Genomic DNA, 21943 nt, shown 5'->3' on the forward strand with positions numbered 1-21943 from the left:
GAGAACCTATCTTTTAAACTCGATGTCTTGATGAGATACAAACTCAGGTAATTGTATGTAGAAGTCTGAGTTGCTTGTAAATTATCACGTGAAAGAGCAAGGGTGATCATGAAAAAATTTAATAAATGGTACAGCATGGGCACATAAGCCAATCATAATAGAAACTAGAACCACAGGAACACAAAGGCTGGCCATTAACAGGAAGCATTTAGCCAATATAGCAGATGAATATCAATACTATCAAAGAGCTATATTTACACTTTTTTTTCTTTTATTTTTTTATTAATTTTATTTTTTTTAATTTACATCCAAAGTAGTTAGCATATAGTGCAACAATGATTTCAGTAGGTTCCTTAAAAAGAGCTATATTTACAAAGGCATACCTTTACACATCACCCATCACCCTATAATAGAAATGTGAGACTACACCAGGGCGCCTGGGTGGCTCAGTCGGTTAAGCATCCGACTCTTGACCTCAGGTCGGGTCTTGATCTCAGGGTCATGAGTTCAAGCCCCTCAAGCCCACGCACAGCGTGGAGCCTACTTAAAAAATAAAAAATAAAAATAAAAAAAATAAACATGAGGCTATTTTGTACCTTTTCTAAAATATGGAAGTACAATGATGCTGTCTATGTACAAGTCGTTTGTGAGTCACCTAGTAACAAATCAACTCTAAGTTAACCACAGAATAAGCACTTTGCTATATTAATCAACAATTTTGACAGTTCTTTATTCCCATTTCAAGTTAAAATACTCACAGATGATAACCCATACAGGAAAAAAAGTAGAAATATCACAACGCAGCTACTTTGAGGGAATAATGAAGAAGCTGTTGCAATGACTGCCATAAGAAGGGACATAAGGAAAATCAAACTTGTATACAGAAGAACCCATGAAAGCCTAAAATGAGAATACAAATACACCTATGATTAAGTGCATGGGCTTTCACAGAAAATCATTTCAAACAGAACTTCAGCCATTTTATTCTTAAAATTAAGTTTATTCTTTCCTGTGTATGCTCATTTACTGAAAACTAATGTTCTTATAATAGTAATTAAAAATACATGGGGTGCCTGGGTGGTTTAGTCGGTTAAGTGTCTGACTCTGGATTTCAGTTCAGGTCATGATCTCATGGTTCATGGGATCGAGCACTGTGTCGGGCTCTGTGATGACATCATGGAGCCTGCTTGGGATTTTTTCTCTCCCTCTCTCTCTGTCCCTCCCCTGCTCACATTCTCTCTCTCAAAATAAATAAACTTAAAAAATTTTTTTTTTCAACGTTTATTTATTTTTGGGACAGAGAGAGACAGAGCATGAACGGGGGAGGGGCAGAGAGAGAGGGAGACACAGAATCGGAAACAGGCTCCAGGCTCTGAGCCATCAGCCCAGAGCCCGACGCGGGGCTCGAACTCACGGACCGCGAGATCGTGACCTGGCTGAAGTCGGACGCTTAACCGACTGCGCCACCCAGGCGCCCCAATAAATAAGCTTTAAAAAAATACAACATTGGTTATGACAAAGGTCTGACATAGAGTGATTATCTTTTCAAGAGTCAAAAAAACCCTCCAAATTAATAGCAATTCATGACTAATTTAAATCCAATATTCTCAAACGTTCAATAATGCAAAAACACTTCCAATTTTCTTAAAATATGAAAGAATTTAATGACAACTTTATGGCCTAGGCTATAATTAAACCTCTGACGGCCTGCCTTTTTGATACTTTAAACAATGAAGACTATCTCACTAATCGATAACGTAGCTACTACGTTTACACAATGTAAGATCAAGAAGTTCGACAACAGACTCACTGTATTTACTCAAAATTTCTTCCCAAATCAGAGTTCAATGGAACTGCAACAGTATTTAGGGCTTTTTAAAAAAATGTTAGATCATTATCTGATGTATGTTACCATGAAACATAAAAGCACTGAAACAGGGCTAAAAGATACCTACATTACCAAAATTGAACCCATCATTTTACAGAGGCAAAACTGCAGCATTAAGAAACTGATTTGCCTAAATTCTTCCATTTCCTCACAAAGCACTTAACAGCTCAGTGCATCTTAAAAACCAATGACTACTCAAATGATAGGAGAAAAAAACAAGCAAAGAAAATATGCTATACACAATGACCCCATTATGTAAAGTGTTATAATTAACTGCTGTATTCAACTGGGCTAAATGGAACACAATTTTGCAAAATGGACTATAATATCAACTCACATACACAGTATTAACTTTCCCCCCCAAATGAGCTCAAAATAAATTTTCCTACTACACAGTGGGAAAAGTAAGGAAAATACATTTAGAATTATTTATAAAAATGCACGCCTCTATAAAATTATCATTGTATAAAGATGTTGACATATTATGGCTCACTTGTGAAAACATTTTCTAAATTTCTCTATAAATTATTTGTATATTTTCATCTTAACTTACAAAAATAACTTTTTTCCTGGGGAGAGGAGGGAACCCCATATGCCACACATGCAAAGTTCAATCATTTTAATTAAATTTTTAATAACTTATATATGCTATGATATTGGGGGAAGACTACAACAGGCAATTAATTTCTAACTTTCCAAGATCTCATATGTTCTATACACTGAAATACATAGAACACACCTCATCAATTATGACAAAATGTAAAGTAAAATTTAAACATGTAATATCAACATGAGTTTCCCAAATCCCACTTCCCTTATGTTGAAAAAAAAAAAAGCCAATCTATTGCTGCAGTTTGTTGCCTATTCTCAACTTCCAAAACAAAAGCACCTCCTCAAGTTGAGTGAATAACAAAATTACAACTCTGGAGATATGTACATTTAATGTAATTATTAATCATACTAAATAATAAACTTTTAATAACATACCAAAAGGCAGTGTCATGAAGTCCCATTATCTTTAAAAACTCCTTTAATTTTTTCTCTTTTTCTGCTACGATATGAATTGCCAAAAAGTAACCAAAAGGTGAAAATGCTATTACTAGGTATATTAAAATGACTCCTCGGGGAAAAGTATCTATCTCAACCATAGCAGTTTCTCCCATAATGACAGCTTTAGTGGACTCCAGCTCCTTCCAAAAGGAAACATTGGTCTTCAGCTAGAATTGGAAAACATACATACAATCAATGAATTTAGTGGTCCCCAATAAAATGTGACAATTATACCCCCATATTTTATACAAACCTATTACAAATACAATACTCAAAAACTACACACCTGACATAAAGTGACAGACCCCAATGTCAAAGTACAAGCACACATTATTGCTTTCATTCATTCTGGAAGCATACCATGAAGTTTAAGTCTGAAGTTGAGTAGTATACGAATTTTGATGAAATAGCTTATCAAAGAAAATAAAATTGAACAATTATTCTCTTAAGCAATTATATACATCTTAACAAAAATATGCACTTGTAATATTGAGGAATTAAGGAACGATTATTAGCCCCATGAAAGACTGTCTATAAAAAATCTTTTTTTAAATAGTATGTCCTATCGTTTTAAAATCTATGTATGAAGCATGTGTAGACAGAATAATAAAACTTTATGCTGTATGATACTTCTATCTAACATTCAATTAAATGTCTAAAATAAGATCTGCTCTGCCTGTTCATCCAGTGTGGTCTGGGCTGTGGATGGCTAAGGTCTTCGGCCAAAAACACAAGTAAGCACTATAACACCATCACTGTGATACATCCTATATTTTACTGCCTTTACCTTAAACTTCTATATTACTGAATTTGGGTAATATTACAGCTCTATAATACATTTATACCATGCTGTCAGTTTATAAGACAATCTGACACATAGCATTTGGTTCTTACAACAACCCTGTCAAGTAAAGCATTATTACTGTTGTCATGTTACTACATAGCAGTCTAACAACAGAGCCAGGTCTCCTGTTCATTTCTACTAAAATGTGAAACACCTGATAAGGTCTAAGCATGTCTTTAGATTATAACTGTAACCTTTATACACGATCCTCATGGCAGTACAGTATTAAAACACAAACTTGGGAGCCAAAAAGCCATAGTTGGAATTAGCTTTGTCACTAATTAACTGAATTTTGGAAAGTCAATCTCCCTGTGCTTCAGTTCCATATGTAACATGGAAATAATAATAGCACAAATCTCAGGTGCCTGGGTGGCTCAGTCGGTTATGCATCCGACTTGATTTTGGTTCAGGTCATGATCTCATAGCTTGTGAGATCAAGACCCATGTTAGGCTCTGCAATGACAGTGCAGAGCCTGCTTGGGATTCTCTCCCTCTCTCTCTGTCCCTCCCTTGCTGGCGCATGCACTCACTCGCTCTTTCTCTCTCTCTCTCTCTCTCTCTCTCAAAATAAACAAACATTTAAAAAATAAAATAATAGCACAAATCCCATATGTTTTCTACAGATTAAATGGGTTCATATTCTAAGCATTCAACTTAGAAACAATGTTTGGCAAATAAGTGATAATTATTTATTAAATAAAAAATGAAATCCACAACTATGAGTAACATAACAAAAACATTCATTTTCTTTAAACTAAGTTATTTTTATTCAAGGGGAAAAGTCTATAAATATAGATCATTCATAAATATTACCTATGGTCAACACAGATAGAATAATACAGATATATGGAATTGCTAAATCACATGCTTAGAAACCATCAAGTAACAGTGGGGTTTGAAAAATATTAAACTAAAAAAATTAAACTGAAAATATGACTCATCTTTTTTCTTAAAGGAGCTGTAATATGTTATGTATTTTGTACATTTAACAGTAGACAAACTAAATCCTACTGTAAAGACTTAAGGCGTAATTGTTAAAATATACTGTGGCTCTATTTTACTTCATCATATTTACCTGTATAATAGCAGCATCTATGGATGCTTGTAAAACTGTGAACCCTGAGGACCAGTACTGAGTAGCCTCACATGATGTTGAACAGCCAGCTATAGGGACAAAATGTGAGACATAAAAATCTGCACAACATGTAAGTGCTTTCTTTTAAAGATAATATATGGAGGGTTACTAAAGCAATATAATTAATCAATGTCCATAGGACTGAAGAAAATAAGCAATCGCCCTTTGAAGGTAAAGAATATCACATTCCTGATTGTTTATTTGAAATTTTTGAAATAAAAGAGTTACATGTGTTAGGATATTGCATGGTAAATGCATACAAATGGAAAGAAAGAAATTGACTGTAAACATAGTTATTTAAAATAAGTCACTTTTCAAGACTCCTGGGTGGTTCAGTCAGTTAAGCGTCCCACTCTTGGTTTGAGCTCAGGTTACGATATCATAACCTATTTGATGGGTTTGTGGGATGGAGCTCTGCATCCGTCTCTGTGCTGACAACACAAAGCCTGCCTGGGATTCTCACTCTCCCTCCCTTCCTCCCTCTCTCTCTCTCTCTCTTCCCGCCCCCCCCGCCGCCCCTCCCATGCTCACACTCCCTCTCTCTCTCAAAATAAATAAATAAACTTTAAAAAATAAAATAAAGTAAGTCCCTTTTCTGTTTTAAGGTCATTCTACAGTAACTTAGAGTCAAAGGACTTCCAGATGCCAGTACAAGTCCAGGTTAAGAGGACCAAAAAAAGAAAAAAAAAAAAATTCTGTAAAGGCCTTTTGGAATAAAGTCACAAATTCAGTACTTAGCATAAGGGACTTTAATATTGCTCAATAAATGTTTGTGTTTGACAGTATCTCTCCACAGGTTTAAGCACTGAAGGTTGTTTTCCATGATGTAAATAAACATAAAACTAAAAAAGTTCACTGGTAGAAGACCTTGAAATTTTAAAGATATGCAACACACCATATGTGAAAAACAATTACATAGAGGAAAAAAATGCTGGTTTAGAAAGTCATATAATTCAAGATACAATTTTGCTTTCTGTTACTATTAAAATTATATATATATAATAATAATATATAAATGTATTAAAATTAAAATGGATGTTAAATTATATTTCATATTACACATAATTATAGATAGATATTTGTGTATACATACATATATTTATGCTACACTTGACACTTTTCTTATTTGAACAAATAGAGTTGAAAACGCCAATGCTGGACCCCATCAAATTTTGCATTTGAACTAAGAGCAGTGAAGACACGCATTTATTTGATTTACAAGATTATTTAGGGCTATTTACCTCTTGAATCCATATAAATAGAAGATACTGGAATCATATCAGGGAAAAAACGGAGTTCATAGGACATGAAGTCTTTGAAAACCACACCTACAAAGTTGTTGGGCTTAGAAAGACTGGATACTAACAATTCTTTTTCACTTGTATACTCTTCAGTAATTATGACTGTAAAACATGAGAATAAAGTTAGTTCAAAAATTACAAGTTTACTATCACACAACAGACTTAAATTTAACATTACATTAAATGAATATAATATTTGATAAGCACTTTTGTTTTATCCTCTAACTTCCTGAACAGAGCCATTCTAAAATTATACTAAATAATAATAGTAAAAGAACAGTGTAATTTCACAGACACTATTTCTCTCAGCTATCATCTGATTACATAAATTATGTGTCTGTGTAACATGTGAGTTATTAATATGATGAAGTTTAGTATATACTTTAGTATACAGCATATGCCATTCACTTAACTATTTCAAAGTAAAACATACAATAACTCATTGATAAGTGAATGGGTATTTTATTTTCAAATATTTCTTATGAAGAGGAAAATTCCATAATCCTCCTCAGAAACCAAATATGTATTCTAGTAACTAAGACACAACTCTCCTTTGAATAAAAATTGCCATTTCAACCCCATACTGCTTCTTCCTTTCTTAGAAAATACTCCAATTACCATTTATCTTCCTTTCACATCAGATAATCCCAATTTTTAAGTATTTTCTTAAAGCTTTATTTACAAGCAACTTCTTCACTATAGAAGCTTCAGAACATGTGGTGAAATAGAAGAACATAGGATTATGTGCTTGACCACGAGCAATTTGATACTCTAAACTTCAGCATCCTCGATACCGAGCTGATCATAGTAGTTATTAAGGTCAAAAGCAATTACAAAAAAATGCTTTGTAAGTTATAAAGTATTACTTCAATGTTAATTGTCATGATTTTCCAGACCTTTAAGGTGGACACGGATTGATATGAAAAAATACAGTGTTAGTTCAACATCCTACCAGTCATGTTACCACCCATGGATGCATATTCCACTTTCAGACAGCTCTTTTGTTAAAAAGATAGGACTTAAAATTAAAGCTACATATATTTCTACTATTTTAGCATCTAAGTTGAATACACACTGACTCGGATTTCTTTGGTGTATATGCTTTACTCCAACTCAGAATTACCAAAGAATTTCATTCTCAACCTTTCTGACCAGTTGTTTGAGCTGGCAGGCTAAATGCTTACGGCGATCTGGGCTACTTGTACTTAGATAAACCAACAAACATACCATAAGATATGCGCTTGACAAAACTATTGAATAGTAGTAAGTCAGAAAGATATCAGTAGGGAAAATATTATCTGGCTCCTGATTGCATTAGCATCATCTATTCAGTGATGCATTATCCAAAACTATGATGATACATACCAGAAATTGATTACAACTATCTGATATAAGACAACATGTTAATCTGCTATTTTCAACAGTTCAGCATTTCATTAAATCAATCATTGTATTATAAACATTTCTGTCACTTTCTCTAGTTCTCGACTTGGATTCTCTCATGGCCACTTGAGGCTCATTAGTACTGCCTCACTTACACTGTGTTCCAGTCTGTGAGCAGCACAGAGAAACAGACTGAGGTAGTGAGCCACAGTCATAGTCTCCAAAGTACTTCTGTTGACACCATATACCTCCATAAATAGACATGACAGTGTGAAATGATTACTGCTTTGTAACCTTTATCTCTCTAGCTTCTTAACTACTCTAGGAGTCAGAATCAAAATGAAATATTACTTCCAATCCTTTATCCTATACAAATATGTTCATTTTATAAATGGTCTGGGAATTAAATCTAAAATATTAAGACACATATAATATGCTTCAGCAGAATTACATTATTTTAATAACTTTTATTAAACTATATTTTGGGGAGGGGACATATCCCTAAGTGTTAAGAATGTCATTTATTCAAGAAAGCAAGCAAAAAAATACTGAGGAGGCTTTCTGTTATAGATAGAATCCATCCATAAATACAAGCTCACAATACCATCAGGAAGGTGATCAGTAGACACTTTCTGCATGATGTTTCTTGTAATATTAGTCACTGGAGTATATCCAAGAATTAGGTTAGAGAGAATAGATTTGTCCATAGGGGTAAGTTCTATATCAGGAACTTCTTCATATTTCTTATTTGGATGCATCATGCTAATTAATATTAACCAAAATAAAAAAAAGAGTGGAAAAAGAATTTCCTACAATAAAGGAGACAAACAAAATGATTATAAAATGTACCAATGGTAGCAAACATCATCAAGATTATTATGCAAATAATATAATGCTAAGGAAAAAACACGAGGACTTAGGGTCTCCTTTCTTACGTACAAAAAGCAATTCTATCCCGAAAAAACTATTGTGTTGAGCATCTCCCCTAACTCAACAGGAAATAGGAGATACTTTTTCCTTTACATTCAGTTTTACTGAAATAATTTAAAATTCAAGTCACATAATAAAATGACACAAACGCTATATTTAAAGATCTTACATTACTAAGCATAAAATATAATATGTTTACTTATATATAACTTTATTTAAATTAACTTACCAAACAGCCCCAATAGGACTCACCATAAAAATGTCTTTCTTCAAATCTGATTTAAAACTCGTGCCTTAATTACACCTAAATTTCTACTATTAATTACTCTGTTAAATTCAATAATGAGCTTTAATAGAGATGAACTATTTACTATTTCATCTTGCTGTTTAATTGTTATGGTGGCTTTAGAAGAAAGGCAATGTACTTTTATCCTTTAGAATTATTAACTGGTTAGGCAGAGTTATTACTTTCTTTTAACTTTTAAAGTAATGTGTATCTGTTGGGAACAAATATGTGTCCTAATTTCAGTAGTCCTAAGTAATTCAATCCAGAGTCCAAAAGATGGGAAGTCATGGGGAATAAACTGCGAAATAATGGGCCACAAAATTATCTGTGGAATTTTTTTTTTATTCCATGAAACTTGGGAAATGCATGCCTAAAAGTTCAAACTTAAGCACTGATATTAGAAATTAACTAAATTGGGGCACCTTGGTGGCTCAGTCAGTTAAGCGTCCAACTCTTGATTTCAGCTCAGGTCATGATCTCATAGTTCATGAGTTCGAGCCCTACACAGAGCCTCCTTGGGATTCTCTCTCCCTCTCTCTCTGCCCCTCCCCTGCTAGCGCACGCTCTCTCTCAAAATAAATAAATAAACATTTAAGACATTAAAAAAAAAAAGAAGTTAACTATATTTAAGAACCATTATTAAAATGTTTAACATTCAGAAAACAATAGGTAATTTAGGTACTTTTCTGTGTTAACACAAGTTTTTACTTCACAAGCACATTAAAGGGACCTAATGATATAAAATTATACTAGAAATGTATCCAGAAAAAGAAATCACCTCTTAAAGATGGAACATATCAATGTAAAAACTGCGATAAGGCATAAGAAAGAATCATTTAACTTACCTGAACACTACTTTTTTTAGTCCTGCATTTAATTAGGTAATTCTTCAGCAGGAGTGTTCTGGTCTGTCTCCAAACTCCCACCTCCCTAATTGCAGTAGCCATGTTTTCTGGACCAGTCTATTAAACGAGTAGATTAAAAAAACAAAAACAAAAAAAACTGGAACCCCACAGTCAAGCCCATGCCATTTAACAGCAAAAACAAACATTTGTTTCAGTCTCAGGTTAGCTGGAGGTAAGCGTATTCCAAGCTGTCTGTCCTACCTGGACAAAATGAATGGAACAGCAACTTGAAGACTCTGAAAAGTAAATAGGAACCAAGTAAATGTGAACCAAGATGGAACCAGAATTCAAAATCCCCACAACCAACAGTGAGCTCACCACCTGTTTCTCGTCTTTTAGTATCCCCCAAACGAAATGCATCAGAAGCAGGCACTGGTGCAGAGAAAGCAAGAGCCAAAAGCTCTCTGGCTTGAGAAGTAGGGAAGCCTTCTGCTCAGGTAGAGTGCGGAGATATCCAATCTTTTTTTTTCCCCCTACATTCTCCTATGCCTCTCTCCCCAAGCAACTGCATGATAGTAGTGTCAGACTACAGTAATGAAAGCTTGATGCAGCCCAAACTCTGAGGCAAGGGAACCTTCCTCTCCATTAATTGGAGCTATAGTTTCAAAAGGGTAGGGCCAAATCCCCAGGTGTTCTATCTCCTGCCGCTGGGCCCTGGATGTGGTAGATGCAGTTGCAGAAGTGTGTGGCCCAATGGGACAAATAAACCCTAGCTTTCTGGTTGTAGGATGGCAAAGAGAAACCATGGGGAATCTGAAAGCAGTAGGGAGAGCATATAAAAAGAGGAGCACAGGAAAGCAACAGAATAAAAATGGCTTATTAACACCTAAACGGACCCCCACGCTGAGCACACAGGGATCTAATCCCATTATGTGTACCAAAGACTTGAGGAATAAAAGATAGACTACTGCCCAGATTCAGTCTGACTACTGGGAGGCATACACAGGACAGATCCAAACCACACTACAAGGGCTTCTGAAAACTAAACTGAAATTAAAACCACAGCTCAAAGAATGCAGATGAAACATAAGACCTGAACCTAACCAGGTTGACAGCATGTGAAAAGTATCAACACTCTCCATGCACTTAAAACAAAACCCAGGCTCATACAATCCAAAACAACTCGACCAAAAAAAAAAAAAAAAGCATGTGGAAAATATCAACTCTATTAAGAAAAGAAAAATCATGGGTACCAATGCCAAGATAACAAGTTTTGGAATTATCGGACAAAAACTTTAAAGTATTTTAAAAGTGCTCCAGCAAACAATAGTGAGCACTCTTAAAAAACAATAAAAAAAAATCTCAGCAAAGAAACAAGACATAAAGTAGCACCAAATATAAATTTCAGAAGAGAAAAACATAGTAACATAAATAAAACCCAGAGAATGGCCTCAATAGTATAATGGAGATAACAGAAAAAGTCAGTGAACTTCACAGATCAATAGAAGCTATACAATCTGAATCACAGAGAAAAACATTAAAAAAAAATTAACAGTACCTGAAAGAACCATGAATAATAACACAGGTCTAACATTCATATTATCAGCATTCCAGAAAGAAGAGAAGAGTGTTAATGATGAAAAAATATTTTTAAAAATTATTGGCTGAAAACTTCCCAAATTTGGCAAGAGATAAAAACCTGCAGGTTCCAAGAAGCTCAGTAAACTCCAAACAGTATAAATCAAAGGAAATCCATACCCATACATATAATCAAACCACTAAAAATTGAAGACAGTGAAAAATCTTGAAAGCAGTCAAAGAATAACCATGCATTACCTACAGAGGAATAATGATTTGAATGACAGTAGATTTCTCATAAGAAACTCTATAGCAAAACTGTAATAGTCATACACTGCTGGTGGGAGTGCTGGTTCAGCTGCTGAGGAAAACAGTTTGTCAGCTCCCCAAAAAGGTGAACAGAGAATTGCCATATGACCTCACTATTCCACTTCTAAATATATACCCAAAAGAACACTTCTACGTATATGCCAAAAAAACTGAAAACAGGTATTCAATCAAGTGCATTTCATGCAGGGTCACAGCAACACTATTCATTCTTGCCAACAAAAGACTGAAACAGTTCAAATGTCCATGAACAGATAAATGGATAAACAAGTTGTGGTATATACACACAATTAAATATTATTCAGCCATAAAAAGGAATGAAACATGCTACACTGATACATGCTACAACATGGATGAACCTCCAAAACATTAAGTGAAAGAAGCCAGACATAAAGATCAAATATTATGTGATTCCATTTATATTAAATTTCCAGAATATAAAAAGCCATAGAAATGAAGTGCAGATTAGTGGCTGCCAGAGGCTGGGGAAAGAAGAGAAAAGACAGAAACTGCTTACTGAGTAATGGATCTTACTTTGAAGTGATGGAAACAAATTTCATCTTAATAATTTATCTATTTATTTTTTAACAGTATGACCTAACTCATTGTCACAAGCCCAGTATCCCCCTTCCAGCATAACTTTACCCTCTGGAGGTCCTTGGAGCTCTTTCTGCCAGTAGATCTCTGTTGGAGGTATCTTAGTTTTTCAAAGAGGTTGGTTATATTAAAGCTGAACTCAAGAGAAGTGGCCAGGGACTCAACTGCAATCTCTGTGGTCCTTATTCCAATTTGCTTATCCCAGTAACCCAGTCTCTGCACACCAAAGGGTGTTGAGAGGGCAGCTTGGAAGACACAACAAAAATGTCCCGTTAGGCCATCTTCTACAACATTAATTATTGACTTGTTGTATATAAACCTATTTTATGGGGGCCACTGGGGTGACTCCCCTCCAAAACAAGAACAATCTATTCCAAGCTGGCTAACCATTTCCACCTACATTAAAAAAACAGGCAACTTTTTAGAGGCAGCTTGTCTTACCCAAAAAAGTAAACATAAATTAAGTTTGGATTAAATAAATGTCCTCTTTACATGCACAAAGAAGATTTTTTTTAATTTAACAGGATTATAGACCACTTTTACTATTTGTGTTTTTTCTATTCTCTCAATTTTTCCATTAATGTTACTTATATATTTAAAAAATTACACAATTAGATGTAGTGTAAAAAAGCATCAAATAAGTAAATTAAAAACAACAAAACTAAAGAAGTCAATAGAGGATACATAAAAATAAATTCTTTCAACAGTCTCATTAATGTTACATCAGATTCTCTAGATACTGATAATCATCTCTAGGCCAAAAAGAAGAAACGAACAAAAAAGAAAGAAAAACTACACTCATTCAAAGATGATTTACTACAACACAAACAGAAACATTAACCAGTACAACAAGAACATTCTGCCAAAACATATTGATTTAGTGAGCACCAGTGAATTATTCATTCAAATTGAATGCTGCATGCTTAAGTCTTCATTTTTAGAAAACAGGCCTCTCATAAAACAGCTGATGGACTCACAAATGCTTTGCTTCCTTGAGAAGTGCTCTCTGAACTCAGGGTTTAGTCTTTAATAGGCTTGTCTGAAGTCCATGAACTTCTGCACCCATCCCACCACTAATCAGAGCTTTTTAAAGTAAAACTTACTTCTACCTCCCACTCACCCACCCACCATGCCAAGAGACAGACAAACATCACCATCACCACGACTACCACTCTACAGCTACCCCTGAGCTGTATCAATGAAATTTTCTCCTGGCAGTATGAAATTGTTAACTAAGAGATCCAAAAACTGGAGTCATGGAAACAGTTACATTAATGGAGACATTTAAGAAAGAAAATTCAGGGGCGTCTGGTTGGTTCAGTGGGAAGAGCACAGGACTCTTAATCTGGGGGTCGTTGAGTTCTAGCCCCACATTGGGCATACAGCATACTTAAAAAAAAAAAAAAAAGGGAGAAAGAATGTTCATGCACTGTCGGTACTAAGCTTTCCCCTAAAGTATGAAACCTACTGTGCCTAAGACTTGGTTTTTCTTTCTTAGAATGTGAAATGCCCTATTATCCACCCACTGTATTTTATTTTCACATAAGTAGCCAGAATCAGATTCTATTTCTCACAAACAAAAACACTTAACCAATGTAACAGTGTGTGTTCTTAACCCCATGGTTAGAGTACTCATAAGGACAATATTGATTTTCAAAGTGAAGCATGGCTTGAACAAAGGGGAATGTTAAAAATTTCCCCACCTCCCCTTCCTACTAAGTGAAGAATTCCACAGATACTTACTAATGGGAATGTGTAGGGACAGATAAAAAGTTGAGAACCACTGAATGATGTAAAGGTCTTCAAGTTGCTTTAAAATAGTATTAATAGGGAAATGTTTCTATAGAAGATAATATACAGAAGATAATATAGAAGATAATATAATATAGAAGATAATATACAGTGACTTCAAAGAAGTCATTGGTATCTAGTCAATCCTTGGTTTTATGTCCTTTCCTCCAAAGCAATCAAAGCAAGGGATTATGAAAATCCCTTCATAAGCAAAAGGTGCTTTTATGTTGTTTTCCTTCTGCTCCTGAGCTCTATTCTTTGGGTTGGTTTTTCTTTCCTCACCCTTTTCCTTAGTCAAATGGTCCTGCATGACACTGTGCCCAGGTCTCTCAGGGAATACTTTCTACTTATTGGCCACATAATCTCATCAATCTGAGGCTCTGTTGACCCGTCATCATCTGTCATCCCTCTCTACCAAAAAGATTCAAAATCAACACAAACATAAACTAAGCTAGCAGTTTATTTAATATTTATAAAAAGAAGATACTGCATCTGCATTTGACTTTGATATTTTAAAAAGATTCCTATTTTGAATTAAGAGATTTTCAATAACCTCTTTTTAAGAAGAGGTTAACCTATCAGGTAAAATCCCAACCTCACCTCTTCATCTACTTTCATCTCAAAGAGTAAGTGTATGTACGTACTTATTTTTTTTTAAGTTTACTTCTTTTAAATGCAATAGCAAGCAGAGGAAAGGCAGAGAGAGAGAGAGAGAGAGAGAGAGAGAGAGAGAGAGAGAGAATCCCAAGCAGGCTCTTTGCTGTCAGCACGGAGCCCCAGGTGGGACTTGAACCTACAAACCGTGAGATCATGACCTAGCCGAAACCAAGAGTCGGATGCTCAACCAACTGAGCCACCCAGGAGCCCCATAAGTGTATGCATTTAAATTTGGAGGCAGTGCGAGCCCTCAGGTAACTACTGACTTTCCGCATCCTGGCACTATTCTCCCCTCCCCCAGCACAAATATCAAAACAACCAAAACACAATAGGCTATAGTAAATCCAAGCATTATCTTCAAACATGCTGCAAGAAACTGGAATCAGTATAAACACTCACATAATAACGATACCAAGAAGACACTCCAAAGTCAACAATCACAATCACCAGAATAACGCCTGATGTAGTAGAATGGTTAAGAGTGGGACCTCTGGAGCCAAACCAACTAAACGTGAATCCTGCCTCCACCACTTACTAGCCTTGAGACTTTGGGCGAGTTACTTAACTTTTTTGTGTCTAAGTTTTCTCACCTGTAAATGAAATAATAGTATCCCCTTCTTTGGCTTATTGAAATGATGAGGAGAATTAATACATGTAAATAAAAATTAATACATGAAAATGGTGTCTGCCACATGGCAAGCAATGATACGTGTTGAGGACTATGGTATATACAATCGGTACAACTAATATCCTCAAAAGGATAACAAAGAATATCATATTCATGAAACATGAACAAGGCAATTAAGAAAAACCTACTTACAGAACCTGGAAATCAAACAGACTGATAGAAATAAAATTCTCAATAGATGGGGTGAACAGCACCTGAAGGCAAATCACTGAGTTAGAAAGAAGACTTGAGTCAAGGAAATCTCCTAGAATGGATGGTGAAGGACAAAGGGACTAAAACGATTACGAAATCTGTTAAGTAATTATAAAGATGGATCAGTATAACTGACTATAGACAGCAAGATGGAGTCACTCATGTCAAGCAGGGGCCTGTGTCAAACGGTGACGCAAGCAGGTAAGGTACTGACTGCAGCTACCAGATATCTCCGAGACCAGTGACAGCTGACGACACCCAGAACTGATAACAAGGAGAAGCAGAGGAGGTCTGCAGGGCCCAAGACTGATTAAATCCCTTTAAGGGAGGGTTTTTGCAGCAAGTGTCACTCTTCAGACACGACTCCTCCAGGTCCGACAGATCAGAAGTAGCTGCTGCTGAAGGCTCCGCCCGACTGATCTGCGAAGAGGACCGAGACCCCTCACTGCTCAGACATAGTAAGCAGTAAGTGCCGGGAGCTGACCCAGACTAGGCCCAGGCCTTATCTCAACAACGTGCCCACTGACTGACTTCATGTTCGGTTCGTTAACTTCCTACCCTCTGTGTTATCTTGTTTGTTGTGTGACTTGTCTTAGGTTTTGCTTTGTGTGCTGTATACGCCAAGTTAGTCACATGGTGAAATGTCACTGAGTTTGGAATCCTGAAACTGCTTTACACTTATGTCACTCCTGCTCTATGACTGAGTAAAGCTGACATTGTGGAAAGACACAACTCATGTGTGCGCCTTCACAGTGTGCTCATGACCCTGACCTACGCAAAGTAACGTTTCTTACATTCATGAGCTCTAGGCTAATCATGTGAAAATGTTAAATTTCAATAACCTTGAAGTTATTAAAGTTATTAAAACATCTTAAAGAAGAAAAGCCATTGGTTGCTTGTTTCCTTCCTGACATGAAACACCTGGTTTGGCGGTCTGGAAAAAATGAAATATTCTTAATGTTCATTCTTCATATACCTTTGAGTTTAATTCTTCATCAACCTTTCATCTAAACAGTAACTTCAAAGCTATAGTCAGGTTTTTGTCAACAGACGCAACGATGGACAGATCTGTGATCCTCACCCCTCCAATCTGGCGTTAAGTAGGCCCAACTGAAAGAGGCCATCGGGATAAATCTGTCAAGGTCTGCCCTGCCTAACAATGCGAAGTACTAACTCTACTGTAAAAGATTCCTGGCAAATTATGGGTGCTTAGTAAAATATTTTGCTTCCTCTTCTAATATTGAGACCTTACTGGCTCTGAGAATTAATGTTTGTCCTTTGGGGAAAAGACAGAAAGAAAAAGAATAAAAACGGGATGCCTGCAACTCACACTGGTACGGTAATCACAGAAGTCCCTTCTTCTCACTCCCATCCCCCACTCTTCTGCAGGGTTGCGAATGGAAGGATGTGGGAAGGCAGTGCTTTCTGTACTGAAGCCAAAGAGAAAGGGCTGGTCTCTGAGATGAAACCAACTCGTAAGGGTGGGGGAATGAGGTTTCCTGAAAGAAAGGTGGAGATCCATCCCACGGAGGTAACATGAAAGTGATGCTTCTGACAGAAGTGCATAGCTGAAAACAAGGCTGCAAAGTTAGAAATGAGGTGTGGCCAGCAAGGGGACATCTGTGAAGTCTTTAACTTCTCAGGTGCCTTTTCCTGAACCATAAGAAAACCCATATTTAGCACAGAGCTCCAAATGTCCTCTTCCTACGCTATAATTCTTTTTAATTATCCCAGACTTTATAGCCTTATAAAGGCATTCAAAAGAATAAAGGGAAAAGGCAAGAAAGGATGCTTAGCCAGCCCCACATTTGATATTGTAAGTGGGATATTTACACAATCACACAGACAATACCCAGGATATTTAAGAATCACACAGACAATACCCAGATATTTAAGAATCACACAGACAATACCCAGGAGCACACTTAATAGTGACACAGTTCATGAAAGTCATGGCAGAGTTGGAAATGGTGGAGAGGACCATACGTCACAAGCAGCTTTTTTTTTTCTAATTTTTTTTTTTTAATACTTAACCTATTTTTGAGAGAGAGAGAGACAGAGACAAGCTTGAGCGGGGGAGGGACACAGAGAGAGGGAGACACAGAATCCATAGCAGGCTCCAGGCTCTGAACAGTCAGCACCGAGCCCAATGCGGGGCTCGAACTCACAAACTGTGAGATCATGACCCGAGTCGAAGTCAGACGCTTAACCCACTGAGCCACCCAGGCGCCCTTCAGCTTTTTGAATAGACAACACATAGGACTTTCTCTTTTGCAGCATATACCAGAAAATGATCTTTGAAAGCACAAGCTAATAACTGAAATACAATAAAACTCCTAATGGTGTATTTTTAACAAAACATATTTCTTGGAAAACATAAAACTTGATATAGTTCCTTGGGGCACCTGGGTGGCTCAGTCGGTTAAGCATCTGACTCCAGCTCAGGTCATGATCTCACAGTCTTGGGTTCGAGCCCACGTCTGGCTCTGTGCTGACAGCTCTGAGCCTGGAGCCTGCTTCGGATTCTGTGTCTCCCTCTCTCTCTGCCCCTCCCCTGCTCATGCTCTGTCTCTCTCTCAAAAATAAATAAACATTAAAAAACAAACAAACTTGATATAGTTCCAGCTCAAAGCCTTACCAGTAGAGTATCTAAAACTGTCCAAAAAAGCCAATTCTTAACTGCTAAAAACAATAACAAAGACATAGAAATAAGGGTACAAACTTCTGCTGAAGCATTTTAATATTACTTTTCATTGTTCTGCAGCATAACTGGGGAGTACACTGTTTGTTGTAGAGCTTTTAAATAATAATTAGATATGTTTTAAACACCTAATATCACAAAATGTTTAATCAAGTACTGAACTTTCCTGGATAAAAACAATTCATCCTAAATCTGTAACTTGCAGGAAAATTCAAAGCCCACTAAAGCCCATCTTCCTTTTCTAAAGTATTAACTTAAAATAGAGACTAAAAGTTACATAATCCCATATTCAATGTCAAATATTTATTTATTAATTTATTAAACAAATATTGATTATACCTGCTATGAAACATATGTTACCTTTCTCAAAGCAATAAAAAATGCACAGGAGTCTTACAAATAATTGTTACAGAGAAATAATTTGGAGTATATTACTTTTATTTCTGAGAGAAATGAATTCAAATTATATCCTATAAAATAAAGAAACTGAATCATCTTGGTAAGAGATGTGGTCAGTCACCTTTTTATCAAGCTTCAAAGATATTTGGAAAGGCTCTTTGCTGAAAATGTTCCCTATCTCCAACAGATAACTGTTAGAGATTATTCCTACCTCACCCAAGCAGTGCTGATTATCACTCCTTTCTTCCACATCCATAACCAATAAATTAACTGCATTTACTACACTGTGCCATCATCACGATTTGTTTACAAGTCTTAATCTTGAACTTGACCCTGAGATCCTTGACAAAAAAGACTGCCTTATTTTTCTTTGTTTCTCTACCACCAAGAGTGATATTATAACCAATATCTTCTTACTGCAAATTTCTTTATCAGGGGTTGCTAAGAGTCCTTACAGATCCAAGGTCTGCAAAGTACAATGCAGGAGGTAGGGGCTGAATCCAGCCCACAGCCTGTTTTGTACAGCCCATGAGTTAAGGGTGTTTTTCACATTATTAAATGGTTAGGGGGACACAAGGAGGGGGGGGGGAATCGAAGAATAATATCTGTGACATGTAAAGTTACATGAAATTCAAATTTCATGTCTATAAATAAGGTGTTATGGAACACAGCCAAAGTCATTCGTTTCTGTATTGTCAATGACCCCTTTTGTACTACAACGGCAGAGTTCACTGATACAGAGACCATATGGTCCACAAAACCTAAAATATTCACTACCCGGCTCTTTACAGAAAGTGTGCTGACGCCTGTTATTGATTAAAGGAGGAAAAAAAAAAAAAAGAAAAGTGGTACATTCACTTAACATTTACTAAGAAATTTATGCATCAAATAAAATGGAAAAAAAAAAATAGACACTGTCAATGACTTTGCAGATAGGTAAAATTTACTATAATGTCCTAAGTCCAATCGGGGAAAGAGTGGAATGGACATTTCAGGCAAAGAAAAAGAATGGAAAAGCTAGAATCCCAAAAGGGTATGACTTGTGTAAGAAACAGGGATTCCTGTGACATGGGGGCATGGGCAAAGTGAACCGGGGCAAAGACGCAGGTGTCTGCTCTTGGTGATGGAGATGGGTCGTGAACTACCTTGTAAGCAAAATTACACACCTTTATCTTGTGCACCCGTACACAGGACCCTACATTTCCTCTTGTTTTTCATACCTAAGAATAATTGTTTAATTGCCTGGCAATCATGTATTTCACTAGCTCCTTCGTTCTCCCAATCCCCAAACCTCCACTCACTTCTACCAACAGCCACACCCTCAGATTAAAACCTTGGCTCCTACTTCACTGAAAAAACTGAACGGCAATCGGAACAAATTTCCAAAACGCCCCACTATCTCTCCTATTCCTTCTACCTACAGCTATGCCTAAGGTAACGTTAAATATTTCAACAATGGGCCATTTCGGCCTAAACTGGTGGACTCTTGTTTTCTTTAAAAATCTGAACTGTAAGAACTCAAACAGAATCTGGTATTTAGGGTTTATTTTTTTGGAAAGAGAGGTTAAGAGCATATTTGGCAGATGAAGTGAAAGAAACTCCTGCCAAATTACATCACTGGTTTCTCAACTAATAAAAGCACTGTAAAATTTAACTTAACAGGGGACAAGCCATAAATACTCTCTTCGCATGTTTTAAAACTGACCGAAGGGAGGGTAATAATAAAACAAAATACCGTCCACGTGATTTAGCCTAAATCTGATGACACTATTTTTTCGCTGAAAACAACGGAATGGTCCCCACAGAACGCATTACCCCATCCCTCCTCTTACGCGTAACAGGTTCCTAAAAGCTTGAGCTTACAACTATTCTAACCCAGTTAATTCACATGCTGGTAAAGATTACGAATTCGTAGAATATTACAAAATTATTTTATATGATCATCCTCTCAATTGACTCAAGGGCAGAGTTTATAAATCGTATTCATCTTGGTACTCTTCCCACGTAGTATCTGGAATACGAAAGACACTCCAATGATCACGTAAAATGTTAATAAATGTGCTTTTACCCCGACCGTAAGACTTCCTTACATCCAACCCCGTCTAAAGGGAAACAACACGGGAACAGCACATACTGATGCCTTAACAGTTTGCCTTGTTAGGTAGTCTGATTTTAACCCAAATACCCCAAGAGCCTTAAGTGTCCTCCCTAATAGTGTTTTCTTGTATGGAGTCTTCCCTGAAGATAACCCATCACATCGCTCTCTTGGGCGGGCACAAAATCTGGTGGATAAAGCCCCAGGATTTAGAGTCAGGCATCCGCGGGTTGAAATCTCACGTCCACCTTTTTGCTAGTCGAGACCTTAATAAGGCACTTAACGTCTCTGCGCCCCATTTTCCGCCTGTGCCCCACCTCCTAGGGGTGCCGCCAGGATGAAACGAGATGACAAGGAGCCCGGCTCCCAGCGGGGAGTCCCGCGTATCTTTTCCTCCCCCTCTGTTCCGACAGCACGTCCCCGACAGAAAGCACAGGACCGTCCACATTCTTTCAGGCTCATCTGTCTAAAAACGTGTGCTCGGGAAGCCTCGGGAGCACGGCAGACACCCCCCCCCCCCCGCCCCCTTCCAGCCACCAGCGACTCAAGCCGAGGCACCGAAGCCTCCCGCCTAACCAGCCTTCTGGGACGCGGGGCGATTTGGGCGCCGGAGCCCTTCCTCGAGTCTCGGGGATCGCGTCCTGAGCCCGGCGCCTTCTCCTCTCGCCCAAACTCCGGGGGACACGCGCGGTCAGGAGCGGCGCCGAGCGCCCGGGCGCGGGGAAGGGGAACGAACCCGCACTGCATTTTCCCTCCCTCGCCGCCCGGGCGAGAGACACCCCCGCGGGGACACAGCGGCCCCCACGCGTCCCGCCGCAAGCCGCGCTTCCTCCCCGCGGGGAGCTCCCGCGGTCCCCCTCGGCGCGCCGGCTCGGCCGCCGCCTCCCGCCCCCCGGCCCCTGCGCGCCGCCCCTCTCCCTCGCCGGCCTCCCCTCGGCCAGTCACTCCCGCGGCGGCGGCGACATCCACCAACCCCCCGCCCCCAACACCCACGGCGGGCCTCAGGCCCCCCTCACCTCAGGGCCGAGCCGCAGCGCGGCCAGGCCGGGACGCGCTCCGCCTGTGGAGACCGCGCGGGTGACGGAGCTTGCAAACGGGAGTGTGTGCGGGAGGGCGCGGCCCCGCGCGCGCGCGCGCGCCCTCCCGTGCGCTCCAGAGCCGCAGGGCGGGCCACGCGCCTGCGAAGGGAGCGCGCGGCGCCGGAAGCCAGGCTCCGCCTCCTGCCTAAGACCCCCCCCCCCCCCCTGGGGGCGGGG

At 38.1% G+C, this 21943-nt stretch overlaps 2 protein-coding genes across 5 annotated transcripts in view; one reads left to right on the top strand and one right to left on the bottom strand.

Annotated features, from left to right (window-relative positions):
* ABCA5 (ATP binding cassette subfamily A member 5) overlaps positions 1-21854 on the bottom strand; it is a 71535-nt gene extending 49681 nt beyond the window's left edge. Inside the window, exons 1-8 of one of the 4 annotated variants that reach the window (XM_047832573.1) lie at positions 21704-21835; positions 9924-9958; positions 9663-9779; positions 8206-8410; positions 6159-6320; positions 4858-4946; positions 2876-3105; positions 759-900 (exon numbers count right to left, since the gene is read on the bottom strand). In XM_047832573.1, the coding sequence (XP_047688529.1) occupies positions 759-900; positions 2876-3105; positions 4858-4946; positions 6159-6320; positions 8206-8410; positions 9663-9764 (930 nt within the window). In that variant the 5' untranslated portion in view covers positions 9765-9779; positions 9924-9958; positions 21704-21835. Of the gene's footprint in view, positions 1-758; positions 901-2875; positions 3106-4857; positions 4947-6158; positions 6321-8200; positions 8411-9662; positions 9780-9923; positions 9959-12212; positions 12410-21703 lie in introns of those variants that run through there. The other 3 variants (XM_047832574.1, XM_047832572.1, XM_047832575.1) reach the window with 3 other exon arrangements.
* LOC125151219 (translation initiation factor IF-2-like) lies at positions 21025-21768 on the top strand. Its single transcript, XM_047831846.1, has one exon. The coding sequence runs from the start codon at positions 21025-21027 to the stop codon at positions 21766-21768; it is 744 nt and encodes a 247-aa protein (XP_047687802.1).
* Positions 21855-21943: the final 89 nt, after the last annotated feature.

This window comes from Prionailurus viverrinus, chromosome E1, assembly GCF_022837055.1.
Source record: "Prionailurus viverrinus isolate Anna chromosome E1, UM_Priviv_1.0, whole genome shotgun sequence".
Taxonomy (NCBI): Eukaryota; Metazoa; Chordata; class Mammalia; order Carnivora; family Felidae; genus Prionailurus; species Prionailurus viverrinus.

Coding starts and splice junctions, on each gene's coding strand:
- LOC125151219 (XM_047831846.1), top strand. CDS start 21,025: ATGAAACGAGATGACAAGGAGCCCGGCTCCCAGCGGGGAGTCCCGCGT.